The sequence below is a fragment of the Callospermophilus lateralis genome, chromosome 5, assembly GCF_048772815.1.
Source record: "Callospermophilus lateralis isolate mCalLat2 chromosome 5, mCalLat2.hap1, whole genome shotgun sequence".
Classification (NCBI taxonomy): Eukaryota; Metazoa; Chordata; class Mammalia; order Rodentia; family Sciuridae; genus Callospermophilus; species Callospermophilus lateralis.
This window is the reverse complement of record NC_135309.1, coordinates 146,159,001-146,172,511: the sequence shown is the minus strand read 5'-3', so window position 1 is coordinate 146,172,511 and position 13,511 is coordinate 146,159,001. Positions and strand designations below refer to the sequence as shown.

At 37.0% G+C, this 13,511-nt stretch overlaps 1 protein-coding gene across 1 annotated transcript in view; it reads left to right on the top strand.

The window, feature by feature from the left end:
- Window positions 1-9,795: 9,795 nt before the first annotated feature.
- Ranbp3l (RAN binding protein 3 like) overlaps window positions 9,796-13,511 on the top strand; it is a 53,841-nt gene continuing 50,125 nt past the window's right edge. The window contains exon 1 of the mRNA XM_076856196.2: window positions 9,796-10,341. Within this exon, the coding sequence (XP_076712311.2) occupies window positions 10,257-10,341 (85 nt within the window). The 5' untranslated portion in view covers window positions 9,796-10,256. The remainder of the gene's footprint in view (window positions 10,342-13,511) is intronic.

The following is a 13,511-nucleotide window of genomic DNA, read 5'->3' as shown; positions in this document are numbered from 1 at the left end:
CTATCCCACTCCTTAATATTTATCAAAAAGAACTAAAATCGGCATACTATAGTGATACAGCCACATCAATGTTTAGCAGTGCAACTCACAATAGCCAAGTTATGGAACCAGCCCAGAGGCCCATTAACAGATGAATGGACAAAGAAAATGTGGTAGAGATAAAAATGGAATTTTACTCAGTCATAAAGAATGAGATTATGGCATTTTCTGGTAAATGGATGAAACTGGAGAACATAATCCTAAGTGAAATAAGCAAGACTCAAGAAGTCAAAGGTTGAATTTTTTTCTCTCATGTGCAGAAACTAAACCAAAATAAGGGGGAATAAAGGTGGAGTGGATGGGAATCCCATGAACATAGAAGAGAGATCAGTGGAGTAGAGGAAAGGGATTGAGGGGGAGGGAGGAGGGATAGGAAACGGGAGGAATGATGCAATGAAGTTGACTCAACCATCCCAGGTATATATATGAGTATGCCACAGTGAACTTCACCTTTAGGTGTATCTGTAGAGCATTAATTTTTTAAAAATATATAAATAAATAGAAGGAAGATAAACAGAGTAGAGGAAAAGGATCCGGACAAGGGAGAAGGGAAGGAATGAGGAAGTACTGGGGACTGAATTGGATCAAATTATATTCCATGCTTGTGTGATTATGTCAAAAATGAACCCCAATATTATGTATAACTGTAATGGACGATCACAGAGCTTTCTGACAAGGTTTCTTTTGACTGAAAGAAAATGGAAATGTGAAAAGTCCAGAAGAATAAAGCCCATTTCTTTCTTGTTTCATGTTAATGCAGATTTTTGAAATGTGTCATCAAAGAAAAATTGTACAAGGTGTTCTGAATCTTGCTGTTGTAAACTCCAGAAGTTTGGCTCAGACATTGTCTTGAATATAATTTCATGGATCCTTCTTCCACTGAAACTCATTCATCCCCTATGATGTTTCAGTCTCTGTGCTTCACACTGGAGTCCTAAAGTTTAACTGGACAAATTCCCTATTCTCAGAGAATCTTCATGTCCTCTTTCTGAGGCCCCTATAATCCTAGGACCTCAAATTAAGTGGACCAGAAACTTGGTTTTATCAATTTTCCCAGGAATATTTACCATATGAAGAATAGATTTATCATAAACAAAGTCTCATAACAGATGGCTGATATTTCAGAATATGTCTGAGCTGGCACAATACCAAAAGCAACTCCTCAATAATTACCACCCAGGCTGTCCTCTTACCCTGGGCTTATATCTCCACTTGCAACATGGGTCTTCCCTGGATCCACAGGGAGCAAATAAATATATGCATATATCTATGAATATATGTGTATTTGTTCTAAATATAAGTATTTATATATAATTTGAAGTCAGTTCTTGTTACAGATGGAAATAAGCTCATATCAAACCATCTAAATGACCTGTGCTTAGCATTGAACTAGGTTTGGTTACCTCACCTGATGCAGATTATATAATAACTATATAATACTGTGCTCGTTTTATGTGATTCTGGAATAGAACCTCACAGATGTTAAGTTGCCCAAGGTCATTCAGCTAGAAAGGGATAAAGACCAGCTTCCGGTAGACCTTGTCTGATCTCAGAGCTTTTCCAATTCAAGATCTTGACCTCATTTTAATAACATTAAGTCCATCTTTATCTTTTAGTTTAGTTCTATTTCATGCTTTCTCTTGATTCAAGATGCAAACCATTTATTTAAGATGACCTAATCTACCTGCCCTAAATGACTTTTCAAAAAAAAATACAGATAGATTTCTTCTATTTTGCTACCTTTATGATGGAAGGAACAAAAATTTCCCAATTTGGAGCATAATCTTCAATACTTAGATCAAACATCTTCTCTATGAAATATTTGCTGGCTCCACTTTCTCCAGGATAGTTAACTATACCTTCTTCTAGACTAGAACTATATTTTGAGTGTACAGTTGGTCCTCCAACCCTCGTGTTTGTGGGTCTACATCTGCAGATTGAACCAACTACAGAATGGAAATATTTTTTAAAAAATTGCATCTGTACTGAATATGTAGATTGTTTTCTTGTCATTATTCCCTAAGCAATTTGCCTAGCATTTACATTGTATTTGGTATTGTAAGCAATATGGAGATTAGAAAGTGCACAGGTCATGTGAAAAATTTTGCCATTTTACATAAGACACTTGAGCATCTGTGGATTTGGGTATCCTAGAGAGGTCCTAGAACCAACCCTTCAAGGATACCAAGGGGTCCTGGAACCAACCCCCTAAGGACTATATTGCTAGCACTAGAAATAGTAATTAAGGTAATTATAATTAATATGTTCAATAATTAGAAAATGTGATACAGAATTTCAGAAGTCAAATTCTGAAAAAAAATTCATGGGAGATTGTAATCATGAAAATATGAAAATCTTTAAACCAAAAAAAATAGTAATGGAAAGTAAGAACTTAATGATAGGCATAACAGCAGATTGTACAGGGCTGAATAAAGGATTAGTAAATTGGAACAGGGCCAGATGAATATATCCAGATTGAAGCACAGAGAGAAGAGAACAGAAATACAGAAATAAGTGTACAAGACATACAAGACATTGTTTTAAATAAAATTTTCAGTATAGTTTGTGTAGAAAGAAAATAAATAAGACATAAGAAAATATTTGAAGTAGTGTTTTCCAAATTGATGAAAGATATCAATCATTGGTTCATAAGTGCTGTGAACCTTAAGCAGAATGAGATGAAGAAAATCATACTTATTTACATTTTCATTAAACTGCTGAAAACCAAAGAGAAAGAGAAAATCTTAAAAGATGCCAGAAAAAAATGACAGATTGCCTTCAAAGGTGCAACAATAAAGCAGACTTTTTTTTTTTTTTTTCCTCAGAAATAATGGGAACCAGAAGCTATGTAGCGGCTTCTTCAAAGCCATAAATTTTTTTTTTAAGTGTCAACCAAAAATTTTCCATGTGGCTAAAAAATATTCCAATGTAAATATAAATAGATATATTTTTTAAAAAAAACATGTATGAGGAAATAGGTGTTGGGCAGATACTCCACAATGTCTGCTTCAGAATGAATAAGACTTGGAAAGTAACATCTGATAGATATTTGTAATGAATATGAACATGCATGTGTCTGAAGATGAATAGAAGGGGTCCCATTTTCTCTCTCTTCTTTAGCATGACACAGGTGACCTATGAGGCCTTGCAGGGAACTTATATGGAGGAGCTTAGAGCAGTGTGTATCAAGTAGCAAATTTGCATATTAGTATCATGCAAATTGCCCAATGTCCCAGCTGGCCAGTGAAGAAGCAGGTGGACCTTCTTAGACTGACCTTTCATGCTTCACCTTGTTCACATACCTTGTTTTTTTTTTTCTCTGATTTCTTTGAGATTTTCTTGAGACTGATGGCCCAACACCTTTATTGGAGTTCAGGGCATTACCCAGATTTCCCATGGGGAGTTCTAGTTGATGAGTTTAAAGTAAGCAGATATGAGTCCCAGGAGGTCATTCTGGGACTGAAAGATGATTACTGGTTAAGTGACATACCTGCACAGTCCGCATGGGAGGTGTGGCGGGGGTATCCATAGGGCCAGTCAAGTAGGTTGTGTCTAGGTGTTCTATAGAGAAGTGGTTACCAGAGAGCAGATGGATTGATTGACCACATTGAGGAACCAGGGGATAAGGGATTGGTATGGAGTTGCAAATTGTGTCAACTGGGCCCTGCTTCTGATATAAAAAGGTTAAATTTATATTCAAAATAGATGCTCAGGTAACATAAAGCTACAAGAAGTCACTATAGTCTTTTTAAAGTTTCTATTTAAGATTCAATTCTACACACATTTACTTTTTTTTAAAAATGCTGACAATGAAAAAGTACTTGTTTGATGATGTTGCTGATATTTGTAATATACAGAATAGGGCAGCAGAAAAACATACTGGTAGTGTTATCTAATTTTGCTAATAATACAGTTTTAGGTTTCAGAGTTCCTGGGAGACTTTACGCTTCCATTATTTAAAAGGGAACTTAAAGGTGCAGAAGTGAAAAGCTGACTTTTTTCCTTGAATTTATCCTCCACCACTATGGTTTCTCCAGCTGGATCCCTGAGACCATGAGAGGATGGCTATCTTCTGACCCTTCCACTTCTTTAAGCTCAGTCACTCTGGGTCCACACTGAGCTAGGAGTAGCTTCAATGGCTGGTATTGCTGCCACTATTCAGAGAGCCTCCACAGTCCCAGGATTTCCCACCTGCAGCTCACTAGATGCTCTTGTTAGTTAAAGCTGAAGATCATTGTCTAAGCAGCAGCAACGCATTCTCCCATGCCAATAGTGAATGCCAGGGAGATGAGTGGGGTGTGTGTGTGTGTGTGTGTGTGTGTGTGTGTGTGTACATATTTATATATCTCTGGGCTGGGAGGCAAAAAGTACTGAAGTAGCCAATATTTATTGAGAGTTGTGGTCAGCCTCCAAAGTAACAAGTGGCACTACAGAGATTATAGGTATCTTTCTTTAATGCTCCACCACGAAACTAAATTTGGATTAAAAATTCTTCCATCATTGAAAATGCAACCTCTTCTGATCTGAATTTTTGTTGAAACCCTCACAATGTGATGGTATTAGGAGGTAGGGCCTTTGGGAGGTCACAAGGGTGGATCCCCATGGATGGGATTAGTGTCCTCATAACAAGGAACTCAGAGATACCTCTTTTCACTATGTGAGGATATGATGAGAACACAGTAGTCTGCCACCTAGAAGTGGGCCCTTAATCAGAACTTGACCATGCTGGTACCCTGATCTCAAACTTCCAGTGTCTAGCACTCTGAAAAAAATTTGTTGTTGTTGTTGTTTAAAAAACATAGTATATAGCAGCTTGTTATAGAAGCCCAAACTGACTAAGACACAATCTAATTACATTTTAGAAATAGAATTGACAAAATAGTAATAAAATTAGAAACATAATGTGTAAAAAAATATTCATGCAATTGAGAGGTGAAACTACTGCTTTGTTCTCTTCAAATGAGTGTGACATCTTCATGTAAGATTTGGCGATGGATGTCTCTGAACTTGATGGCCATATACTCTGCCAGCAACAAATGTTTGAGAAGTATCCTGGATGGGTTTTTGTTGTTATTGTTGCTTATAAATCATACTCACATATCGCCATAGTAATGCATTTTGATTCATGACACTTTCTATCTTTGTATGAAAAACACAGGGAGTAAAAAGCTATATTTTAAAAAGGAAATTTGAAGAGTTTCTCTCCACACTCTAAAAATAATCTAGCATATTGTCATACCCTTTCAATCAGATTCATCAAGAGTAATTAAATTTTAAATTCTTTATTATAAATTTATTATAGAAATTTCAAAAATTTAAAAAGTAGATATGAGAGTATAATAAAACCCACTATACTCATTACTTACGTGTATTTACCGCTGTATGGTCCATCTTATTTCTCCTATACCTTCATCTCTCCCTTTCCAATATTATTTTGAAGCAAACACTAGATATGGAGTTATTTTATTTTCAGTACATTAAAGTTATATTATACTCCATCGAGTTACAAAAAATGAATATGAGTGAAAGAAGACATAGAGAAGGAAGGGAGAAGAGAAATGGTAGGAACAAAGACCCAACTAAGGATTCAGGGTATGAGAAAGGGAAGGAGTAACACAGGTTGGTTATTGTTTTATTCTTATAAATGTAAATTCAAATGAAGTAGCAAGTTTGACTTTGTGCAAGTTCATTTGCTTTAATTTTAAAAAGACCCCAGTTAGTGCATATTTACCTCCAGAGAGTTCTGTTCTGCCTCAAACTCACGGGTCCTGGTTACTGTGCATTTCAAACACTTCTAGATGCTATTCAGAGCCAGGATTATTTGATCCTTCCCAGATGGTGGATATTTTGGAATCAGAACCATCATACTCTGGGTTTCCTTGCCACTAAAACAAACAAAGTAAAAGGGCATTTTTCTGAACTTAGGTGTTATTTTGTTTAAACTCTGGCTAAAAGGCTTCAATAAAGGTAGAAAAAATGTAAAGCTGTGGAAGAGTAAATACCACCATAGAGCAACAGGTTTCAACCATAGGAGGATAATTGGGTAACTTTCCTACCTCCTCAAAAAATAGCTCCCTTACTAACTGACCCTGGACTTTGCTGACCTCCAGGGGGAGCCCTGTGGCAACAGAATCCAAGACTCCTCAGCAGAAGGGTCAAAATTAGTTTGAATTGCAACTGCATTATTTACTGAAAGGGGCAATGTTTCTGATAACTGAAACACAAATGTTGATATTCAATGGATTAAAGACCAATGGTAGCAATTACAGATGACGATAATGGGAATTGAGTCAATTGTATTACCTGGGAAACTCTATGAGCTAATAACATACAATAATTTACAGTAACGTGACTACTGCAGCACAGAAGTCTACCTTTATGGGCGCATTAGGATGCAAATGTTACACAAAGCCATTGTGAGATCCTGAAATCCAACATTCTCATCCACGATGTCTTTGGTTGATGTATTAAGGAAGAGTGATTTTGGGGGGAGAAAAAAAAACAAACACTACCTATTATTGTTTGATACAAAGGATCAAGGGATCTGTTACTTGAATTCAACAGAAAATGCCATCTTGACAATAAATCATCAGACTTCAACTACAATAATCATTTAGTAATGTTAATTGCACTTTGGGAATCATATTAAGGCTCAGCCCAAGGGCTCCGGTATTCTAATCTACATTCTGTTGTATGTCTTTTATTTTATTCTTTGAGCATAAAAGTGAAAGATGCAATTCTACTGCTTCTTATTAAAATAGCACCTGTTATTCAAAACAGTCCAAAGGTTTTCAAAGAATAGATGTGCTTATAGACTATATATCATGAATACGTTCAAAACAGGCAGGTTACTAAGCAAGCAAACTTACTTATGTACTAGAGTCAAATGCATATGTTCTCCTTTTGTAAATATGATTCAACTGACAGTCAGAACCATCCTATGAACTCATTACTATTTAGATTATTAAGCCAAATATTATGATGTCTGATATAAATTCTAATCATAAAATAGCATTTTCAAGTTCTACCCTCAAAGTGCTAGCTGCTAAGATTGATTATCTGTGACATTTCATGTCCCTGTACACTTTTGGGAATACAAAGACACAGGTTGAACAGATAGGATATGGCAAAGAAGGAAGAACACAGATTAAGGAAAGTAGTGGTGTCCTTTGGAAAGGGGCTGGTCACAGAGTGTTGATGTGGGAACAAGGTTTGCTTTGTAGGATTCTAATTAAGTTTTAGTCAAATTATGAGTTAAAAAATATTGATGGTTATTGACATGTTTCTTGATCCAACCAGACTTCTGCACTCTGACTTCTTTTTTAAATTTTTTTTTTAGTATTTATTTTTTAGTTGTACTTGAACACAATACCTTCTATTTTATTTATTTATTTTTATGTGGTGCTGAGGATCAAACCCAGAGCCTTGCACATGCTAGGTGAGCATCCTACTGGTGAACCACAACCCCAGCCCCACATTCTGACTTCTTTACAGGTGAAAAAGTAACGCACAGTAGGCCCATTGTGATCTAACTTGGTGGTGTTTCTGGAGGTAATTACAGGAAGAGGGAGGAAGCGAGTAACCACCCACTCCGCTGTGACTGATACACTGAATGTCACTTTACACACTCCTGCAACACATAGGCACACAGTGCACTATTGAGAGCAGGATTGCAGGGGAGATGGGTGTTTTAGCCTAAGTCAGTTGACTGTTCCTTCCCCTCTCCCTTCTTCCCCCAGCTTTACATACATGAATGAATAAGAAAAATGGAGGCAGCAAGCTGGGGTTGTGATTCAGTGGCAGAGCACTTGCCTAGCTCATGTGAGGCACTGGGTTCCATTCTCAGCACCATGAAAAATAAGTAAATAAAGCAAAGGTATTGTATCCATTTACAACTGAAAAAATTTTTTTTGTTGTTAAATGGAGGCACCAAAGGGTTCTTCCTTGAAAAATCAGACACGAATTCGGGTATGTAGAAAGTAGTTCCCAAGTAACATTCTTTCAAAGAGGAAACTAGATTGGAAAGGCTTTAAAAAAAAAAAAAAATCAAATCAAATATATTGTGTGGATGGATTTATGAGTCCCAATTTGAAGAGGAAGGGGAAAGAAAAAAAAAAACCTATGAAAGTAAATCTCTTAGACACTAAAGAAATAAGAACACTGCCTGGATATTTAATTACATTGAAGAACCATGTTCAACTATGACAGTCTTATTGTGATTATGTTTTTTAATATTTAGTTTTTATTTATAGGTGGACACAATATCTTTTTTTTTTTTATTATTTTTATGTGGTGCTGAGGATTGAACCTAGTGCCTCACGCATGCTAGGCGAGCGCTCTATCTCTAAGCCACAATCCCAGTCATGATTATGTCTTTTAAAGTCTTCTTGTCTTAAAAATACATACTGAAATATTTATGAATTCGGTGATGTCTGGTTGCTTCTAGTCCTGCAGTACAGTGAAGAGGGAGAGGAAAACGCACAGATTTGAGACAGGATTGTGAGTTGGCAATTATTGAGTCCCAGTAATGGGTACACAGGGCTTATTATGCTATTCTGTTTATATGTTTTAACAATTTTTCACTAGCAAACATTTTTTTAACAATCCTTTTCTCTCAAGGACTGGCTTATAGTTCTGTGGGCTCTTTACCTATATAATAATATGCTTATTAGTGACGTCCAAAACAATCAACAAAAAATTGATTGGTTTATGTTATTCAGGAAGAAAATACCCTCAGCTTCCACCATGACTTTTTGTGCAGGACAAGATGAATACCAGTCATTTAAAGTGGAAACTCTGGGTCTCTAATAACGGGATTCTTTCCAAGTAACAACACACTTCTATAATTTGTTACACTGTGATGGATTTAAAACTGCAGTGGATAGGTTCTTAAAACAATAAAAGCATTTTGATAAATCATAGGCACCATAATAAAACAATCACACATTTCATAAAGTATCCTTGGGGAATTGTTAATCAACTCAAAGTAAAATGAGGGCACCTACCCAGATCTGGCTTGGACATAACCTTCTCAGAGAGTGTCAAGTTTAGCACCGATTTCCAAATATACACGGGAAGCTGCAGGGTACAGACTTTGAGGCTAAACAGCTCTGTCATTATTACTGCCTATTACCTCCTTGCTGGCTTCACAAAGACCTGTGAATCCTAATGGCCAGGATCTACCAGCATTCATTACAACTTCAGTTCAATTAAAGGTGTTTGGGTTTATGTTTGCAACAGTAATAAAATAGCAAGCACAAGAAAACACTTGTCTTATGACCTAGAAATAGCAATAGAGAGTCTAAGGGGCAAACAAAGATAAGTTTCTGGAAAAATCGTGTTTTGTGTGTTTATTTTTCTTCCAGAACTCCAAATAGTTGCGTTGGCAGGGAGTCTGCCCTCTCCTGAAGACTAGGAGGTGTTTACAGAAATCGAAAGTTCCAGCAGTATATTTCCATGAGCTCATTACCAGTTCCAGTTGTACCTTTTAGATTTCACATGTAGAAAAGAATATCCATGCAAGATAAACCCCCATTTTCAGCTTGTGTTTTAATTACAAACAAAGGACTGGAAGTCAGAGATTTAATTACTGTAACAGCAGGACATCGTTAGAATCCCTGCTCTGGTCACTATTATTCAAAGCAGGCCACTTCTGGCCTGCCTCTCTATGCTAATCAGCCTAGTCTCTTGGCTCCTCCTCCTTCCAGTCTCTTTTAAGAACTGTACAAGTCCAGCTGTCACTGAGGGCAACTCAGACTAGGCACAGGCATAGGAATCACTTGATTTAACCCCGCACCACTTTTTACTTTACTCTAGCAGTCATCTGTAAATACCGAAGAAATTGGATTTCACATCAGCAGACAAGAATTACCAAACTTACCAAAACTGTAATCTTTTAGAAATAGTGACTTTGCAGGATTTTAGACTACAAGAGAAGAAAGTTTCCTTTTGCTTTGAAGTGAAGGGACTAAGTCTCATTTTTAGCCAAGTGAATTGGCACCATTTTATGTAGGAGAAGTAACATTGGTAAATATTTATTTCAGGAGTCATGACTTGGAAAAACTTGGAAGTTTATTAGCAGAGTAAATGTTTTACACACAAGCCAGGATCTGTGTGTACCTGTGGTTCCGGGTGCCTTCTGGGGACCAGTGTAGGTGACGGGCTGGGGGAAGGAAATGCCCTAGCAATTCTCCAGCCACAGCCAGACTGCTGGTACCATGTCTACCACACAAAGGAAGGGCAGCAGCCACCTGTTCACCAGTCCGAGCACCTGTCACCTGCAGGAGGATCAGCGACAGCAAGGTGAGTCTATCTGGCTAATGAGTTCTATGCTCTGTGACTTTCTGTCAATTTTCATTTCCAGAAGAATGGTGGGCTGATGCAGTATCTGTACAGTCTTGTAAAATGATGTACAATCTTGCATCTTTCAACTCTCAGAGAAGGTATAATGATGAGGCATAATAATGGGTTAACTTAGATTCTCTATTGAGTTTCAAAGTATCATCATGAACCGGGAGACCATGAGATCGCATGTTCCTTGGAAACTTATGTGCTTAAACTTCTATTCACTGTTAGTTTGTAAAAAGTCTGCTAGTTTTTTTTTTTTTTTTTTTTTTTTTAATTCAAAACAAAAGGCTCAATTGGCTCCAGGATGGTTTTATCTGAGAGTAGGTTTAAAGTTAGCTTGGAACTGTCCCCCTGTGTCATCACAGTGCACACAGTGGACAAAGTGGGACACTTGTGAACTTTGTTTAAGACTAACTTTTTCTGGATCTCTGATTCATATGTAAAAACTATATATGAATACATAAATATTGTCGATTCTTTCCTTTTTATGGTGCAGGAATAGCTGGAAATGAACCGGAAAAAGTGTTATGTTTCACTTGATGGGCACTTATTCAGAACTAAACTACCCCACCTCTCAGCCATTTTCACCAACAGTCTTTTTAAAATTTCAAATCCATTGCCCACCCAGCTGCACTAGTTAGTGGCAGAGGATTGACATGAATAGACAAGATGATTCTTCCAATCCACTCTATCAGAGACAACAGGGACACTTGTGGAAGGGCTGGGTGCTCCCAAGGGTGACATCATTGTCTCCCAGAGGTGAAGGATGTACCAGACATTTCTAACTTCTCCTCAGTAGCTGTGATGGATCTGTTTACACGTGGATCCGGGCTAGGAGCTCTTCCTTTATTTTCCTCTAGATACAGTTTTAGATTTTGGTGAGATAAAGAATGGTGATTGATGGCCAAAACCTCCCCCTTCCAAGGTGGTGTCTGTGTGCTAACATTTATGTGACAGTGTCCAGCCACCTCTGTGAATGAATGCTGGAGCTGTGCAGAGTGACTTCGTCATACTATGCGAGGCTTTGCACAGTGTGGGTAGGAAATACTTCATGTTAAATGAAGATAATGTGAAGTTTTTAGGTCACGCTAGACCATTAAGCCTAAATCAAATTATTTTGAACAAAGTGCCTTAGAGTGTGAAGTCCTGGAGTGCACTGGGGTTTAGGCATAGCTCTGTAAAAAGTCTTTCTTCTTCTATTAGTAGATAACCCTACTTTATCACAGGCTTTTTGTTTGTTTATTTGCTATTCATTTTGTTCAAAATGTTTAAAACTGCCCCACCCCTGGCAATTGCTGATTGAATTTTTATTTTATAAGATTTGTTGAAGGGAGCATAAAGCATCTGGTTAAAAAAAAAAAAAATCCCCTGTTACCCCACCACCTGAAGATATGTTATTCTCAACATTTTAATGTCTATTCTTCTAGCTTTTTTCTTTTACGCACATGTATAAATCTATATTGCTTATTTTTAAAAAATAAAAATAGACATTTTGTACACAGTGCTTTGTAGACTGCTTTTTCTTTTAATAACATATGATGACCAAATTCCCAATTGCCTGCACCAGGCTCAATTGGCTCCAGGATAGTTTTATCTGAGAGTAGGTTTAAAGATTTTCTTCTTCAACCTTATTTTTAATGGTTGCATACTATTCCTTCATATGGATGAAGCAAAATTCCCTTAGGTGATTCCCTACTGTTAGACATTGCATTTATTTCTAATTCTTCACTATTATAATTAACACAGCATTGAACCGGAATGAGTGACTAGATCTTTGTTTTGATATAGGATTATTTTCTTGGGTGAAAGTCTTAGAGGTAGAATTGTATCTTCAAAGTATTGAGCTTTCTTTAAACTTTTCTTTTTTCTTAATTTTAATTAATGAACTTATTTTTTGTCAAATAGTTTTCCAATAAGCAGTGAAGGAATATGCTTTCAGTAATACTGGGCAGTGTTTTACAAATTCTTTCCCAATTTTGTAAGTGGAAACTAATATCTGTACTGTTGTTTTAATTTAAGGCAGTCTGTCTTGGTAGGTTCTCCTTTTACTCCCATATCCAGAGAAGCCTGGAAATATCATTATGAAGACACAATTCCAAAAATACCAACAAGACTAGAAGTCTGGTTTTCTTTTAAGACTGAAACTTTTTGCTTAGAATGTTTTGAAAGCAACCGTGTTCTTCTACGGCTGAGCCTCAAAAATATCTGCCCACATAAACCACAATTCATGAAGTTGTGAAGCATTGACTGCTACACAAAAAGTCATCTGGAAATCTGAGTTGTCAAGTGACGCTGGGTAGTGTTTGCTCTGCTGTTAAATAGCTTTCCAATGACTGGAATTTAAAGTTTACATTTATTCCTGTCCTGGAGTTTAAAAGTAGTCATTCAGTGCAGTGACCCTGATATTTTCTCCAAGTTATATTTACACCTTGCTATTATGCAGAGGTCAGCAAAGGTCCATGGAAGCAAAGCCGTTTTGTTTGAGAAGGAGGTCTGGCTGTAGGTTTGATCAAGGAAGCACCCTAGGGTCCTGGCTTTGGCTTCTCCTAGTTAAATGTTCCAGCCCCCTTATTTAGCACACAGACTATGATCAAATGACAGTTAACTCTTCTGATGAGCTTTCATACATACGTGTTTTCTAACCCTCCATGCTGTATGTCAAAGTGCCTGTGTTAATTCCAAGGTATTTGACAATTTCCACCTATTCACAAAAGTGTACTTTTTGATTGGTCACATAAATAAAAGTCATTTATTCTCCAGCAATTATGTGATAACAACTATGTGCAAAGAATTGTGCCTATTACCGGTTGTGTAAATGGAACTAGGTCCGCTAAGCCAAGATTTTCCTGTCTTCAATATGTTGACATTTCATGGCGACAGATGCTGTATTTGTCCAGAATAGAAATCTAGGAAGTGCCTTTCCTACTGGTTGCTGTCTTGTAGCTTCTTCTGTAATATTCCAAACCCATTTACCTAGGATGTTGATCCTGTGACCTCCTTTGACTATTAATACGTATGTCTACAAACCTCAGCAAAGCTCTTTACACAGGTCATGTACTAGGCAGGCAACTACCCTCATGCTTTACAGTGCTTTATTTTTTAAAAGTGGTTTCAAACACATTGTC